General features: G+C 39.9%; 1 protein-coding gene across 1 annotated transcript; it reads left to right on the forward strand.

The window, feature by feature from the left end:
- Window positions 1-300: 300 nt before the first annotated feature.
- On the forward strand, window positions 301-15,708 carry ARHGAP36 (Rho GTPase activating protein 36). Its single transcript, XM_011384232.1, is given in 15 exon segments — window positions 301-547; window positions 1,708-1,773; window positions 2,287-2,522; window position 2,590; window positions 2,765-2,878; window positions 2,881-2,953; window positions 3,172-3,220; window positions 4,968-5,118; window positions 12,421-12,569; window positions 12,758-12,800; window positions 12,803-12,933; window positions 13,170-13,228; window positions 13,230-13,256; window positions 13,389-13,513; window positions 15,542-15,708. Coding segments are annotated over 15 exon segments (1,638 nt in total).
- Window positions 15,709-16,823: the final 1,115 nt, after the last annotated feature.

The following is a 16,823-nucleotide window of genomic DNA, read 5'->3' on the forward strand; positions in this document are numbered from 1 at the left end:
CTTCCTTCCTTCCTTCCTTCCTTCCTTCCTTCCTTCCTTCCTTCCTTCCTTCCTTCCTTTCTTTCTTTTTCTTAATTAGATTTTTCTTTTCTGGACTGACTGTCAGTTCAGGGCTGGATTTTTTTTTTAAGTTGGATTTTTTTCTTTAAAGATAAGCAATCAGAGGCAGCTCTGCTTGAGGGTGAAGCTGCCTCCCAGTTTTCCCTTCTTCTCTATCAACCCCCTCCCTTCCCCATAGTTCCCTCTTCCAGGTCCAGTGACAATTGGATGATGTAGCCTTGATAATCATCCGATTCCAGAATGGGTGGTTACATTCCTTTTCTGAAGGCAGCAAGGGCACTGTGCCCCAGAATCATGCCCCCTTTGCTGTTGCTGTCTGCCTTCATATTTTTAGTCCTGGGAGGAGCCCAGAGACACACCCCAGAGGGCAAGACAAAGATGATATCAATACACAGTCTCTTCGAGCTGGAGCGTCTGAAGCTGCAAGAGACTGCTTACCAGGAACTCGAGGCCAGACATTTCCTTTCTGAATTCAGACCTGACAGAGGTGAGCAGTACCTGGAGTATGGCGTCCTTCGCTCTCGGGCTAGTGTAGCCCCCGGGGAGAGATAGGGCGAGTTGGGGGTCGAAAAGAGTAGGAGGGGCTCACTCCTGGTCTCAGACCTGGTCAGTTCTCCTGGCACACGGAGAGCTGAAAAAGCGGGAGTCGAAGGGTGTTTTCTGATTTGCAGAAGAGGTAAAGATTAGTTGAGTTGGGTGAAAGGCTTGGGCTTGAGGGGAAGTAAGACCGACAAGTAGATGTCAGGGACAGACAGGTTGACGGAGGACAGGTGAAGAGACAGACGCACCAGGTGTGGTGCAAGGAGTCAGAGAGGGACAGAGGCGCAGAGGGACACTCTGAGAAAGGACTGGCACACGGTAAAGAGACAGAGAGTAAAAGGAGACAGCGAGAGACGCGCCAATCCCGACATAAAACGGCGGCAAGTGGTGCGCCAAGAGCTCTGCCCAGCTCGACTGGATGCAGCGGAGCAAAAAGGAATAAGCACGGGATGGGGGCCCAGTTTGCCAGGGGTCTTAGGGGTGCAGGCGTAGATTCCGCAGCTGAGGAGAGGCAGGAGGGAGTCGTGCGGTCCGAGGGGCGCGTCTGCCCTAATGAAAAGTGCAGTGGTGACAGGTTTGCTAGGAGTGCGGAGCGGGCACATTCTAAAAGCAGCAAAGCAAAGGCTGAGGAGACTCCGTAGGCAGCCGCCGCTGCAGGGTCGGAGCGCGGGGACAGCTGAGTGAGCCGACCGCATCTTGGGTGTGAGCGCGCCCGCACTAATTTAACGACGACTGCTCTCCGAGGTGCAGCAGGCAGAGCCCGTCCCCTCGCCTGTTGCACTGTCCCTGCGCCCAGAGCCCTGGAATTTATATTTTAAGCGTTATGTTGAGCTACTACTGGTGCTTAACAAGATGTGCAGTGCACATGCCGCGCCTAAGATCGTCGGTCTGGTTTGGTTAAATTCTTGGAGTCTCATATGTGGTAGATAGGATTAATTCCGTTGTCATACGGGGAAACTGAGGCTGAGAGGAAACAAAATACTTTTCGCAGACTAGACTAGAGATGTTTGCCCCCATTCCTGCAGATCAATGCATTGCTATGTTTCAGTAACTTATCAAACCCTATTTGTGTGAGTGTCCGTGCCTTTTCTTTTTCTCTTCCCACAGTTCTACCCACTGATCACCCAAACACCTTGTTGAAGTGGTTTCTGATTGTGAAAGGACAACAGAAGTGTGAAGAGTTCCCATACATTCCTTAGTAAAAAAAATGGCATGCTGCACCCCTCTTGTATTATGTCCTTGGCTACTGGAGGATAAGCGGTGCCCACTGTCCCTGGCGGCACTCACTCTCTCCTCCCAGTAACCCCGTAGGGGATGATTTCAGGAAATGGCCCACTAACTTCAGACGTGGGGTGGTTCCATCAAATCTGCGTAAGCCTTGCTGTTGGATCCAGTCTAGACTGATCGCTCAGAAGAAACTGTTCTCATTGCTTCAAGGTGGTTACCCTCTGGCAGGACTTAAGGCAGGGTCCTTGAGCTCCGTCGGGGTAGTTGGGTGGGATTGAGTCTTTCAGCCAAACCACTGCAGGGTCTTTTTGGCTCATTCCCCAGGGAGAGTCGCTGTGGGTCTGGAGGGGTGGAGGTTGACTGCGGATGGTTGCTTGAGGAGTGCTATAGCTCCTGCAGTTCCTCCTTGTTTAAGCCGGTAATTGACTTTTCTCATTCTTCCTCTCCGTGGCTCCCCAGCCATATCACTCAAGATGTTTGGCATTCGTCTGGAAGAGGTGCTGGTGAATGAATTTACCCTCCGCAAGCATCTAGAACTAAGAGCCACAATGCAAATTGAAGAATCTGTGAGTCAGGCTACCAGCGGCTGTCAGGGAAACCCGCTGCAAAAAGTGTTTGGCTTCATCAGGCGTTTTTTCAATTGCAGAGGGGATCACCCTTCCTTACCCCAAGAGTTCACTCGCTGTGGGCATCGAGTGAGTTAAATCCTCCAGGTTTCAGGCAGGGCCCCTGCCGGAGGTGTACAAGAATGCACAGTGGGAGGGTGAAGGCCTATATACTCAGAGGAAAGGGAGAGCTGAACAGAACTTGTTAGAGAGGTGTACTTGACTTACCATAGAAAGACTATCTCTTGTTATAAATGTGATGCGATCCTCAGGAAGGTCCAAATCGACCCTCCAAATCCCCCATTTTAAGATAGTCTGGGTTTCTCCACAAGGTGCAGTATATGTAGATAGCCTGGCTGACCTGAAGAATGGGGCCCTGCTGCTGCAGACCCTGCAGCTTTCCAGGATTTCCTTTCCAATTGGCCAGAGACTTCTGGGATCCAAAAAGAAAATCCAATTGCTAAACGAGTCCCCCAGGTTGTTGAGGCTTGCTGCAATTTTATTGAGAAACGTGATAAGGGGTCCGAAGATGATGTTTAAATCAAGGTAGGAGGCAATTAAAGAGAAAGAATGATGTTCTAGAAATGGGGAGAGAAAAGAGGTTGCAGGATGAAAGGCTTGGAACATTCCACTGCCACTGTTGGGGTCTGGATGCATACAGATGTGGGTGGGAAGTGATGCCATAGGGAAGGGAACCAGAGATTGTTAGCATCTCCTGGTCTTTTATTTCAGGCTTAAGCACAGTGGGGATTTTCACTCTGGAATACTCCGAGAAGAGAGTACTTGAGGTAAATTGGCAATGTTTACACTTTCGTTCCTTAAGTAAAAAAAAAAAAAAAAAAAAAAGGCAGGCGAGGCCGGGTCTTCCCCAAAGACATGAAAAGAGTTTCACATCTGGTGGGGAGAGTAAGATCTTCTTTATAGCCCCTAGACACACCATATTGCCAGCTACTTTCTTTTTATCTTAATTTAATTTTATTATTAGTTTCAAGTATACAGTACATTGGTTAGACATTTATATATTTTATAAAACAATCCTCCTAATTGCTCTTTCTCCTCTGACTGTCCACCTAGCCATTACATTAACGCTAACTTCATTCCCTATGCTGTGCTCCCCATCCCCGTGACCATCTATCAACTACTAATTTGTACTTCCTTAACACTTTATACCTTTCTCCCAGCCCCCAATGCCTCTCCCCTCTGTCTGTCACTAAATTGTCCACTATATTTGTGAGTCTTTTATTAGTTTGTTCTTTTTGTTTCTTAGATTCCGCATATAAGTGAAATCACATGGTATTTATCTTTGTCTGAATTACTTCACTCGGCATAATAACCTCTAGGTCCATCCATGTCATTGCAAATGGTAGGATTTTATTTTTTTAATGACTGAGTAATATTTCATTGTATATATGAATCATAACTTCTTTATTCAATCATCTGTTCATGGGTATTTAGGTTGCTTCCATATCTTGGCTATTGTAAATTTTGCTACCATGAACATAGGGGGCATAGATCTTCACAAATAATTGTTTTGATATTCTTTGGATAAATATCCAGCAGTGCAATTGCTGAGTCAAAAGGCATATCCATTTTTAATTCTTTGAGAAACCACAAAACTGTTTTCCACAGAGGCTGTACCGATTTGCAATCCCACCAACAATGTACGAGAGTTCCTTTTTTTCCAGCATCCTCGCCAAAACTTATTCTTCTTTGATTTACTGATGATAGCCATTCCGACAGGTGTCAGGTTATATCTTATTGTGGTTTTAACTGGCATTTCTCTGACGATTAGTTACCTTGAGCATCTTTTGATATATCTATTATCTTTCTGTATTTCCTCTTTAGAGCAATATCTGTTCAGGTCTTCTGCCCATTTTTTAATTGGAGTTTTGTTGTTGTTGTTGTTGTTGAGATGTGCAAGTTCTTTATATATTTTGGATATTAACCTTTTATCAGCTGTATCATAAGCAAATATCTTCTCCCATTTAGGCAGTTGTCATTTTGTTTTATGGTTTCCTTTGCTGTACAAAACTTTTTAGTTTGATGTGGTCTCATTTGTTTATTTTTTCTTTTGTTTCCCTTGCCTGAGGAGATATATCTAAAAATAAATTACTGTTAGCAGTATTAGAGAGTTTATTGCCTATGTTTTCTTCTAGAAGTTTTATGGTTTTAGGTCTTACATTTAAGTCTTTAATACATTTTGAGTCTATTCTTGTATATGGTGTAAGAAGGTGGTCCAGTTTCTTTCTTCTTCTTCTTCTTTTTTTTTTTTTTTGCATGCATCTATCCAATTTTCCCAGCACCATTTATTGAAGAGACTGTCTTTACCCCATTGTATATTCTTGTCTCCATCATATGTTAAGTGAGTGTATAGGCGTGGATTTATTTCTGAGCTCTCTATTCTGTTCCATTGATCAATGTATCTTTATATTGCCAGCTACTTACTATGAAGCCTGAGACTTAATGAAAGCATGACCAGGAGGGAGCCTACAGTGGGCAGGGCAGACAATTCACGTATTCTTTTTTTTTTTCTAGCTCCATGAAGAATGCGATCAAGGTCTGGATGCAGTACTGGATGACACTCAGAATGTATAGGATGTGGCTACACTTCTTAAGGAGTTTTTCAGCAACATTAAGGACTCTCTGCTGCCAGATAATCTATATATGTCCTTCCTTTTGACAGCAAGTGTGTCTTCTGCTCTCTACCTTCTCCCTTGTTGGGCAAGGAAAGGAAATAGTACAGGGGATGTGAGGGTCTAGAGACAGAGCTCAAGCTGTAAGATCTCAAAGAACTAAGACAGAATGAACATCTGAAGATGATAGCAACTCTCCAGACTACTTTCCTTTTTAAATAAATTATTTTTATTTTTATTGTTTTTTATGGTGACATTGTATAACAAAATCCAATAAGTTTCAGGTGTACACTTTAACAGAAAGGCACATATATATTTACATTGTGTGTTCACCAGCCATAGTTAGATTTCTTTCTGTCACCATGTAATTGACCCCCTTTACAACGTAGATCGCCCCCTCCCCCCTCCCCTCTACCCTCTGGCAATCACTAGTCTAATGTCCATGTCTATGGGTATCTCTTTGTTTGTCCTTTTCATTTTTTGCTTTTAGGGTTATATCCCACATATAAGTGATATCATGTGATTTTCAAATTTTTCTATCTGGCTTATTTCGCTTAACATGATTCTCTGGATGTCCATCCATGTTGTCACAAATGGCAGCATTTCATCTCTTCTTATAGCTGAGTAATATTCCCTTGTATATATGTACCACAGTTTCTTTATCGAATCATCTACTGTAGGACACTTCAGTTGCTTCCATGTACTGGCCACTGTGAATAAAGCTGCTATGAACATCAGCGTGCAATATCTTTTCGGATATGGATTTTCAAGACTTTGGAGTAAATATCAAGTAGAGGGTTTGCTGGATCACATGTTAGATCAATTCTTAGTTTTATGAGGGACCTCCATACTCTTTTCTATAGTGGCTGTACCAATTTACAGTCCTATGAGCAGTATATGAGGGTTATTTTTTCTTTGCATCCACTCCAACATTTCTTATTACTTGTCCAGTTGATTATAGCTATTCTAACAGATGTGAGATGGTATCTCATTGTGGTTTTGATTTGCATTTCCCTAATAGCCAGCAATGTTGAGCATCTTTTCATATATTTGTTGGCCATGTGTATGTCCTCTAAGGAGAAGTGTCTGTTCAGGTCCACTGCCCATTTTTTTTTGATTCGATCGTTTGATTTTTCATTGTTATTGAGTCATATGAGTTCTTCGATTATTTTGGATATTAGACCCTTATTGGAGGCGTTGCTTGCAAATATATTTTCCCATTCGGATGGTTGTCTCTTTACCTTGTTGACGGTTTCTTTTGCTGAGCAGAAGCTTTTTAGTTTGATGTAGTCCCATTCATTTATTTTAGCTTTTACTTCCCTTGCCTTTGAGGTCGAATTCATAAAATCCTCTTTAAGTCCAAGGTCCATGAGTTTAGTTTTTATATTTTCTTTTATGCATTTTATTATTTCAGGTCTTATATTCAGGTCCATTAATCCATTTGAGTTAATTTTTGTGTGTGGTGATAGACCACAGTCTAGTTTCATTCTTTTGCAGGTGGTTTTCCAGCTCTCTCAGCACCATGTATTAAAGAGGCTTTCCCTTCTCCACTGTATGTTTTTGGCTTTTTTCTCGAAAACTAGTTGCCCATATGAATATGGGTTTACTTCTGGACTCTCGATTCTGTTCCACTGGTCAATGTGTCTGTTTTTCTGTCAATACCATGCCGTTTTGATTACTGTTGCATTGTAGTATATTTTGAATTTGGGCAGAGTGATGCCTCCTTCCTCATTCGTTTTTCTCAGGATGGCTTTGGCAATTTGGGGTCTTTTGTGCTTCTATGAAATTTGATGACTTTTTGTTCTATTTCTTTAAAAAATGCCGATGGAATTTTGATGAAGATTGCATTAAATCTGTATAATGCTTTAGGTAATATGATCATTTTAACTAGCTGTTTATTACAGTCCAAGAACACAGAATATCTTTCCATTTCTTTGCATCTCCTTAGATTTCTTTAAAATGAGTATTATACTTTTCTTTTTTTTTAAATTAAGTTTATTGAGGTAACATTGGTTAACATAATCATATAATTTTCAGGTGTACATTATTATTTGACATCTGTATATTCTATTGTGTGTTCACCACCTTAAGTTCAGTTTCCTTCAGCTACCATATATTTGATCCCCTTTACCCACTTCGCCCATCCCCTACCCCCCTATATTAGACCCCCTTTACCCCAACTACCTTCCCACTCATCCCCTACCCCACTAGTAAACCATTATTCTATAGTCCTCTGGTAACCACTGGTCTATAGTCCATGTCCATGAGTCTCTGTTTGTTTGTCCTCCTAATTTGTTGCTTTTAGGCTTATATCCCACATATAAGTGATATCATGTGATATTCAACTTTTTCTGTCTGGCTTATTTCACATAGCATGATTATCTCAAGGTCCATCCATGTTGTCGAAAATGGCAGTATTTCATCTCTTATTATGGCGGAGTAATATTCCACTGTATATATGTACCACAGCTTCTTTAGCCAATCATCTATCGTAGGGCACTTCAGTTTCTTCCATGTCCTGGCCACTGTGAATAATGCTGCTATGAAAATTGATGTGCAAATATGAGTTTTCAAGTCTTTGGGGTAAATACTCAGTAGAGGGATTGCTGGATCATATGGTAGACCACTTCTTAATTTTTTGAGGAACCTCCATACCACTTTCCATAGTGGCCATACCAATTTGCAGTCCCACCAGCAGTGTATAAGGGTTCCTATTTCTCTACATCCTCTCCGACATTTGTTATTGCTTGTCCTGTTGATTATAGCCATTCTAACAGGTGTGAGATGATATCTCATTGTGGTTTTGATTTTCATTTCCCTAATAGCTAGCAATATTGAGCAACTTTTCATATATTCGTTGGCCATTTGTATGTCCTCTGGGGAGAAATGTCTGCTCAAGTCCTCTGCACATTTTTTGATTGGATCATTGTTTTTTGTTGTCGTTATTGAGTCTTAGGACATTTTTGTATATTTTGTATATGAGGCCCTTATCAGAGGTGTTGCTTGCAAATAAATTTTTCATTCAGATGGTTGTCTCTTTATCTTGTTGATGATTTCTTTTGCTGAGCAGAAACTTGTTAGTTTGATGTAGTCCCATTCATTTATTTTTGCTTTTACTTCTCTTACCTTTAAGGTTAAATTCATAAAATTCTCTTCAGTTTGGTTCCTATGTTTTCTTCTATGCATTTTATTGTTTCAGATCTTATATTCAGGTCCTTCATCCATTTTAGTTAATTTTTGTGTGTGGTGATAGACAATAGTCTAGTTTCATTCTTTTGCAGGTGGTTTTCCAGTTTTCCCAGCAACATTGATCGAAGGGGCTTTCCTTTCTCCACTGTATGGTTTTGGATTTTTTTTTTTGAAAATTATTTGCCCATATAGAAATGGGTTTACTTCTGGACTCTCGATTCTGTTCCACTCGTCCGTATGTCTGTTGTTCTGCCAAAACCATGCTGTTTTGATTACTGTAACTTTGTAGTATAATTTGAAGTCAGGCAGGGTGATACTTCCAACCTTGTTCTTTTTTCTCAAGATGGCTTTGACAATTAGGGGTCTTTCATGCTTCCATAGAAATCTGATGATCTTTTGTTCTATTTCTTTAAAGAATGCGGATGGGATTTAATGGGTATTGCATTAAATCTGTATAATGCTTTAGGTAATATTGTCATTTTAACTATGTTGATTCTTCCAACCCAAGAACATGGAATATCTTTCCATTTCTTTGTATCTTCTTCGATTTCTTTTAACAGGGTCTTGTAGTTTTCATTATATATAACGAAAATTTAACATTTTTGTTAAATTCATTCCTAGGTATTTTATTCTTTTTGTTGCAACTGCAAAAGGAATTATTTTTTTCCACTTTGTTTTCTGACACTTCGTTGTTACAGTATAAGAACGCTATGGATTTTTGAACGTTGATTTTGTATCCAGAGACTTTACTGTATTTGCTTATTGTTTCTAGTAGTGTTCTTGTGGAGTCTTTAGGGTTTTCTATAAAGAGAATCATGTCATCCACAAATAGTGACAATTTGACTTAATTGTTTCCTATTTGGATTCCTTTTATAACTTTCTCTTGTCTGATTGCACTACTAGGATGTCCAATGTTATATTGAATAACAGTGGTGATAGTGGACATCCTTGTCTTGTTTCTGATCTTAGAGAGAAGGCTTTTAGTTTTTCACCTTCAAGTATAATGTTGGCTGAGGGTTTGTCATAGATGGCCTTTATTATGTTAAGGCACTTTGCTTCTAGACCAATTTTGTTAAGTATTTTGATCATAAATGGATGCTGTATTTTTTTGAAGGCTTTTTCTGCATCTATTGATATGATAATATATTCTTATTTTTAAATTTGTTCATGTGGTGTATGACATTAATCAATTTGCGTATGTTGAACCATCCCTGTGCTACTGGGATGAAGCCCACTTGATCGTGGTTTGTAATCATTTTAATATGTTGCTGTATTCGCTTCGCTAGTATCTTATTTAGGATATTTGCATCTGTTTTCTTGAGTGATATTGGTCTGTAGTTTTCTTTTTTATGTGTTATCCTTACCAGGTTTTGGTATCAGAGTAATATTGACCTCATAAAATAAGTTTGGAAGCATTGCCTCCTCTTCGATTTTTTGGAAGATTTTGAGGAGAATAAGTATTAAATCTTCTTTGAATGTTTGGTAGAATTCACTGTGAAGCCATCTGGTCCTGGACTTTTACTTTTTGGTAGATTTTTGATGATCATTTCAATTTCCATACTGCTGATCAATCTATTTAGATTTTCCGGTTCTTGATTCAGTCTAGGAAGATTGCATTTTTCTAAGTATTGGTCCATTTCTTCTACGTTATTCAATTTGGTGTTATATTCTTTTTCATAGCATTTTTGTGTAATCTTTTGTCTTTCTGTGGTGTCTGTTATAACTTCCCCTCTTTCATACCTGATTTTATTTATTTGTGTTCTTTCTCCTCTTTCTTTAGTGAGATTAGCCAGGGTTTTGTCAATTTTATTAACCTTTTCAAAGAACCAGCTCTTTGTTGCAGTTATTTTTTCTATTTTCTTGTTTGTTTGTTTTCAATTTTATTTATTTCTGCTCTAGTTTTGATTATTTCTTTCCTTTTGCTGACTTTAGGCTTCATTTGTTCTTCCTTTTCTAGTTTTCTAAGATGAAGCATTAAGTTGTTTATTTGTGCTCATTCTTGTTTTTGGAAATAGGCCTGTAATGATATGAACTTTCCTCTTATGACCACTTTTGCCGTGTCCCAAAAGTTTTGATATGTTGTACTATTGTTATCATTCTTTTCTATGTATCTCTTGATCTCTCTTTTTATTTCTTCTCTGATCCAGTTATTCTTCAGTACCATGTTGTCTAATCTCCATATGTTTGCGATTTTTCTCACTTTGTCTTTCCACTTGATCTCTAGTTTCAAAGCATTATGATCAGAGAATATGAGTGGTATGATTTCAACCCTCTTATATTTGTTGAGGCTATCTCTGTGTCCTAGTATGTGTTCGATTCTTGAGAACGTTCCATGTGAACTAGTGAAGAATGTATAAAAAACTGTTTTGGGATGAAAGGCTCTTTAAATGTCAATTATGTACAGTTTGTCTAATGTGTAATTTGAGGATATTTCATTATTGATTTTCTCTTTGAATGATCTGTCCATATCTTACAGTAGGGTTTTTAGGTCCCCTACTAGGATAATGTTTTGGTCTGTTCTTCCATTTAGTTCTGTTAGTAATTTTTTTACATATTTCAGGGCTCTCTGATTGGGATCATAGATATTAATAAGTATTATGCCTTCCTGGTGCATAATTCTTTTTATCTTTATGAAGTGTCCCTCAGTACCTTTTTTATTTTGAAGTCTATTTTGTCTAATATTAGTACTGCTACTCCTGCTTTTCTCTGAATGCCATTTGCTTGAAATATCATTTTATACCCTTTTATTTTGAGTCTATATTTGTCTTTGGAGCTGAGATTTATCTCCTGGAAGTAGCTTATGGTTGGGTTTTGTTTTTTGATGCATTCTGCAACTCCGTGTCTATTTATTGGTGAGTTCAGTCCATTTACATTTAGGGTAATTATTGAAATATGAGGTCTTTTGCTTTCTGGTAGCTCACTGTTTCCATTGCTTTCTTGTCCTTGTGTTTCTGTTTTCTTTATATTGGTTGGTTTTTGTGGATTTTTACTCTGATCCTTCTTATTTTATGTTATATAACTCAGTTCTGAATCTTCGTTGCATGTTTACCATTATGAATGTGAAAATGATAGTTATATATACACAGTTATCCATTTTCTTTTCTGCACACCTTATGTCCATTCCCCTTTGCAAATATGGATCTTTGAATCCTACCCTTTTTAGTCATTGTCTCGGTTTGTCCCTATGCATGCTGAATGTTAATTACTATCTTGTTATATCATATCTCTTCTTATTGTTTAAGCTTATAATGCCCTGTTCTTAATAAGGGTTGCAATCCTCTGCTTCTATTTGCCTGATAGTCACCTTACTCCTAATTATGTATTTTTTTTGGTCATTTTGTGTTAGGTGAGCTGATCTCTTTCAGTATTTCCTGTAATGCATTCTTCGTATGGAAAGGTCATTTTTTATACCTGGAAAAGTCATTATTTCTCTTTCATATCTAAAGGAGAGCCGAGAGCCTTGTGTATCTCCCAGCTCTCCCAGGCAGGGCTGTTCAAGGATGTTGCCGCACCTTCTCCCTTCCCCCTCCTCCTACAGGGAGCTCTGGCTGTGAGAGGCAGTTTATTTGTTTCTTCCAGTTAACCACCTGACACCCAGGGTTCTGACCTGTGGGAGCTCTTATGTGCAGATCCCACGCTAAGACGTGCTGGTGTGCAGTTTGGGCGTTTTGTTGAGTTTTAGATATTCAGCTTATTGTTGTTTTAAGGGGAGAGAGCTTGGGATGTCACTCACTCAGCCATTTTTCTGAGATCACCTCATATGCAAAATTTTATATCAGCTTTACTCAAAAGTGCACACATAGAAGGCTTATCTTTTGTGCCACAAGACAAATCTCCATGCCTGTCCATCAGAATCTTGAGTCTTATTACTTTCCTTTTATCTCATAATATTCTATTATAACTCTGCTGTTTGGAAATTTCTTCAGTTTCTTGAAGCTGTGTGTGTCCTCTCAGGGCAAAGAAAAAACTACTCTATTTAGAGGAGGTTTGGTTTTATTTGGAGCACCTCCCGCTTTTATGGTTTCTGAGCTTAAATGCTATGGGAATGAACAAATAACAGATGCCTGGTGTTTTTCTCCATAGCCTTCAGTAATTTTCAAGAAGAATCACATTTCTCTTGATGTCAGGCTAGCCCCCTGAGTCAATCCCTGTTTTCCTTTCTGTAGCTCTGAAGCCACAGGATCATCTTTCTGCATTGCAATTTCTGGTTTATCTGATGCCACCCTGCCACAGTGACGCCCTGGAGTGTCTGAGGAAGGCCCTGCATAAAATCACTGAGAACTGTGAGGACTCCATTGGCCTTGATGAGCAGTTGGTAAAAAAGCTCTGGGAAAGATTAGTGAGAACTGTGGTAGGGGATATACGTGGGAGTATATAAGGGAAACAGAGCCAGAGAGACAGAGAGAAAGGGAAACAAGAAAAATGACAACAATAAAAAAGTTTCATTAGTATAACTTCAATTATTACCTCAGAATCAACCACTTTCTGCTTTCCTTTGCCTAGGTTTCAGGCAACCGTATGACTTCCACTAATTTGGCCTTGGTGTTTGATCTGCTCTCCTGAAGAAGGGGAAATTTACCAAGAAGGAGTCCAGGGAAACAAGACTGGGAATTGACCACTACATTGCTTCTGTCAATGTGGTCTGAGCCGCGATTGATAACTGGGATATCTTCTTCCAGGTAAGTGGAAGTTTTGGAAACATTTATTTCACAGCTCTCTCTCTCTGTTCACAAGGCAAGGAAACATTGTACGTGCATACCTGAGGGTAGCCAAAGGCACCTCGAAATCTCCCAGTCCAGAAATTCTTCCCACATTAGTTGGTCATGGTGTCTTCAGTTCTGGGTACCTGATAGAGTTAAGTATATATATAAAAAAAGTTGTCCACTAAAGGCTAACATTACTAATTTACCCTCAGATGCCTCCCCATATTCAGAGGCAGGTTGCTAAGCATGTGTGGAAATCCAGTCCCAAAGTCCAGATGCAGGAATTTGAAGAAGATCCAGTGAGTATTTTCTTGGCTTGTTTATGCTTAGTTTGAAGAAAAATCTTTTAGGGGAGTTTCCAACCACAGGACATCTTTATATTAGTCAACTTAAGCATACGAACTGACTTTTTAAAATTCATTCTCATTTAGGAGTGCACGAATAAAGATGGGAGAGGATGCTTTACTTTCTGATCCAGTGGAAAACTCTGCTGAAGTCTGGGCTGCTGTTCTTGCTCAAAGCAAGGCATTTGATGAAGATCATTTCCTTCCTGAAGGTCAGACCCTTGCAGAAGATCAGGCCCTTGCTGAAGATCAAGTCTTTGCTGAAGGTCAGGCCCTTCCTAAAGGTCAAGTTCTTGCTGAAGATGAGCTCCTTGAGGAAGATGAGTCCTCTGAGGAAGATGTGACAGTCAATGAAAAGTTAGTATTTGAATGTCTCAGTCAAAGAGTAGACTTTGCAGAAGTCGAAGGTCTTGAGATCTTAAATGACTTTGAGATTCAAAATCCACATCTTGAAAACATACCAGAGCTTAATGAAGAAGATGATGATGATGACGATGATAATGATACTCTGAATTTTGATGACCTTCCTCCACTTGAGAATATTCTAGACCCTGATGATGAAATTCCAGAACTCATTGAAATCCCAGACTTTGAAGAAATACCAGCCCCAGATGAGTGAGAAATTCCAAACTCTGGAGAAAATGCAAACTATGATCTTGAAGAAGGACCAGATTTTGAAGACTATGAAAATCTTGATTTTGCAGAAGTTCCCTATCTTGACGTAATCCTGAACAATGAAGTCATCTCAGACACTGATGAAACTCCAGACAATGAAGAAGGTTCAGACATGAATGAAATCCCAGACCATGCAGATGCCTTAGATAATGATGAAAACTTAGATTCTGAAGAAGACCCCAATCTTTAAGAGGTTCCAGCTCTTGATGAAATCCCAAATAATGAAGCCTCAAATGGTGAAGAAATTCCAGACTATGAAGATGCCCCAGAGGTCCATGGGATTTCAGACTCTGACAAAGACCTTGATTTTGAAGAAATCCCAGCTCTTCATGTGGTCCCAAGCCCTGAAGAAGCCTCTGGTGGTCATGTCCCAAATTATGAAGAATCCCCAGAGGTTATTGGATTCTCAGACTCTGAAGAAGATTTCAGTCTTGAAGAGGTTCCAGCTCTTGATGGAGTTCCAAATGATGAAGAAATCTCAGGTACTGAAGAAATTCTAGATCATGAAGAAACTCTAGAGGTCAATGGAATTTCAGGTTCTGAAGAAGACTGCAACCCTAAAGAGGTCCCAGCTCTCTATGTGGTAATGAGCCCTGAAGATGTCTCTGATTTTGACGAAACTCAAGACCAGGAAGAATCCTCAGATGTGAGTGGAGTCCAAAACAATGAAGAAGGCTCAGATGCTGAGGAAATCTCAGGACATGAAGAAGCCTCTGATGTCAGTGGAATCCAAGATTATGAAGAAAACTTCAATCTTGAAAAAAACTCAGTTCTCAATATGGTTCCAGAGCCCCAGAATGCTCATATTCACAACAAAATTCCAGATTCTCAGAAAGACTGAGCCAACATTTTTGAAGAAGATGAAGTTACCAGTGTGACTCCAGAGCCTGAAGATGTCTCCATTTCCAGTAGAATTCCAGACCTTCAGCCAGATCTGGCTGTCAACCTTGAAGAAATTATGAATGTGCAAGCAGTACCAATGCCTAATTATTTTTTCTCTAAAGAAGTTCAGAATCCAAAGGCAATACAGTTCCATAAAGACAATGCAGATGTTACATTTCCTATAGATACCACCCTTTTTAAAAACAAGTCTCAGCCTGGTCAATTCAAAAACTACAAGTCCTCCTCAGAGTCATTGAAGACCGACAGCTGCTTTCTTCCTGCCATGAAGTGCTATAAGCTTCCGGCTCCAGCTTTGTTACTATTTTTTTTTTTAAAGTAAAATTAGCCTGCTTGCAGGATGGTGGAGATTGTTAGGAGGCCACATTCTTCCTGGCCTCCCTGGATGTATTGTCCATTTGCTCTAAGGATGGGGTATCTCCCTTACTCTTTCTGTTCTCTAACCAAGCCATCCACCCTAACCCCACCCCAGTTTCTACAGTGGGCCTAGATTTAGAGATCTATATTCTACTGTTAGGTTGCAATTTTTAGGGGATAATCATCCTTGCTCTAACTTCTTGCTTCATATTATATTTGAAGCTCAGAATTAGGTATTAGTCCTTCTAGTTTTGTGCAAAGTATGAAGTGTAGAAACATAAGGAGTTAACATTGTTACTATTTTCCAGATTCCTCTGAGGAGCCAGCTGTGCCTTCAGGCACTACCCATTTCCATGACGATGAGGAAGGAGTGGGTAACCGCCCCCCCCCCCGCATTCTGGAGCAAGAACACCCATTGCTTCGTGTGCCCCGGGAAAAGGAGGCCAAAACTGGCATAGGCTACTTCTTTCCTTAGACGTTGTTCTTTGTATAAGGTGCCAGACAAGGGAAAAGGGTGGGGATGACCTGGCATGTCACAGGAAACATTAAGAAGTGTGTACTGAAGGTAAAGATCTGAGGGATGAGAAGGAGGTCCACCTGATGCTCAGGTCAAGCTGAGAATTCCAAACACACTGCTAACCCTTTCACTGGGGATACTTGTTCCCTTCAGCAGAGATGTTTCTGTGTCATTCCCGGGTTCCCTGGTGCTATTTTGCCTTTCTCTTTTACCCCTGACCCTGGTTTTCCCACACTATAGCCCTTCCTTTAATTGATGTGAAATTTGTGGTAAACACCTTCCCCAGAGAAGCTTGCAAATCTCGAAGTGCTTTCCTCCCCCAAAGGGGATTGCATATTTTTCCTGACTTTCATTCCCTCCTCCTGAGAGCTCAACTGGAAAGGCCCTCAAGAGGCATGCTAGGATGTTAGGTCAGCCTACTGATAGCTGACAAATAATTAATGCTAAACCATGTCACACCAACTCATAGCCGTGTCCCCGCAGCAACTCCACCACCTCAGGACATTTTTCCCCAAATCCTTTAGACCAATGGCTCATCAAGCAGCCACTCCCAAAATTCTGTGTAGTTTTGCTTAGGCAACGGCAACATGACATTGTCAAGTGTAAGTCTGATAAGCTTTTCTTTGATTAAAAGTTAGAGGAATTGTTTTTTTTTTTTTTAACTTTATACTCGGGATTTGTTTTAGAGACAGCTGACATTCACACCCTGTTGTCAGAAAAACAGCTTGTTAAATAGGGACACATAGTTCCAAGTAGTTAAAATCACCTGATTACAATCTTATCTATTGTCTCTGTGTCTCTGTAGTTCCTCTATTCAGGACTGTACAAATTTGCTGGACATGCTCTGATAACACAAATATGGGTTATGTATGACATCCAAAATTATAGCTAGTATTGAGAGGTAACAACTGCTAAGGTCCATAAAATGAAGAGCATACCATATTGAGGGATAGAAATCAATCACATAATGAGTAAAAGCTGCAGAGCTTGAAGATTTGTGATTGTTAAAACTTCTCTGGCATTTAATAATTAATAAACATCAATTGTGACAGCAGCATATTCATGACTTATTG

The sequence above is a fragment of the Pteropus vampyrus genome, unplaced genomic scaffold (assembly GCF_000151845.1).
Source record: "Pteropus vampyrus isolate Shadow unplaced genomic scaffold, Pvam_2.0 Scaffold566, whole genome shotgun sequence".
In the NCBI taxonomy this organism is placed as follows: domain Eukaryota; kingdom Metazoa; phylum Chordata; class Mammalia; order Chiroptera; family Pteropodidae; genus Pteropus; species Pteropus vampyrus.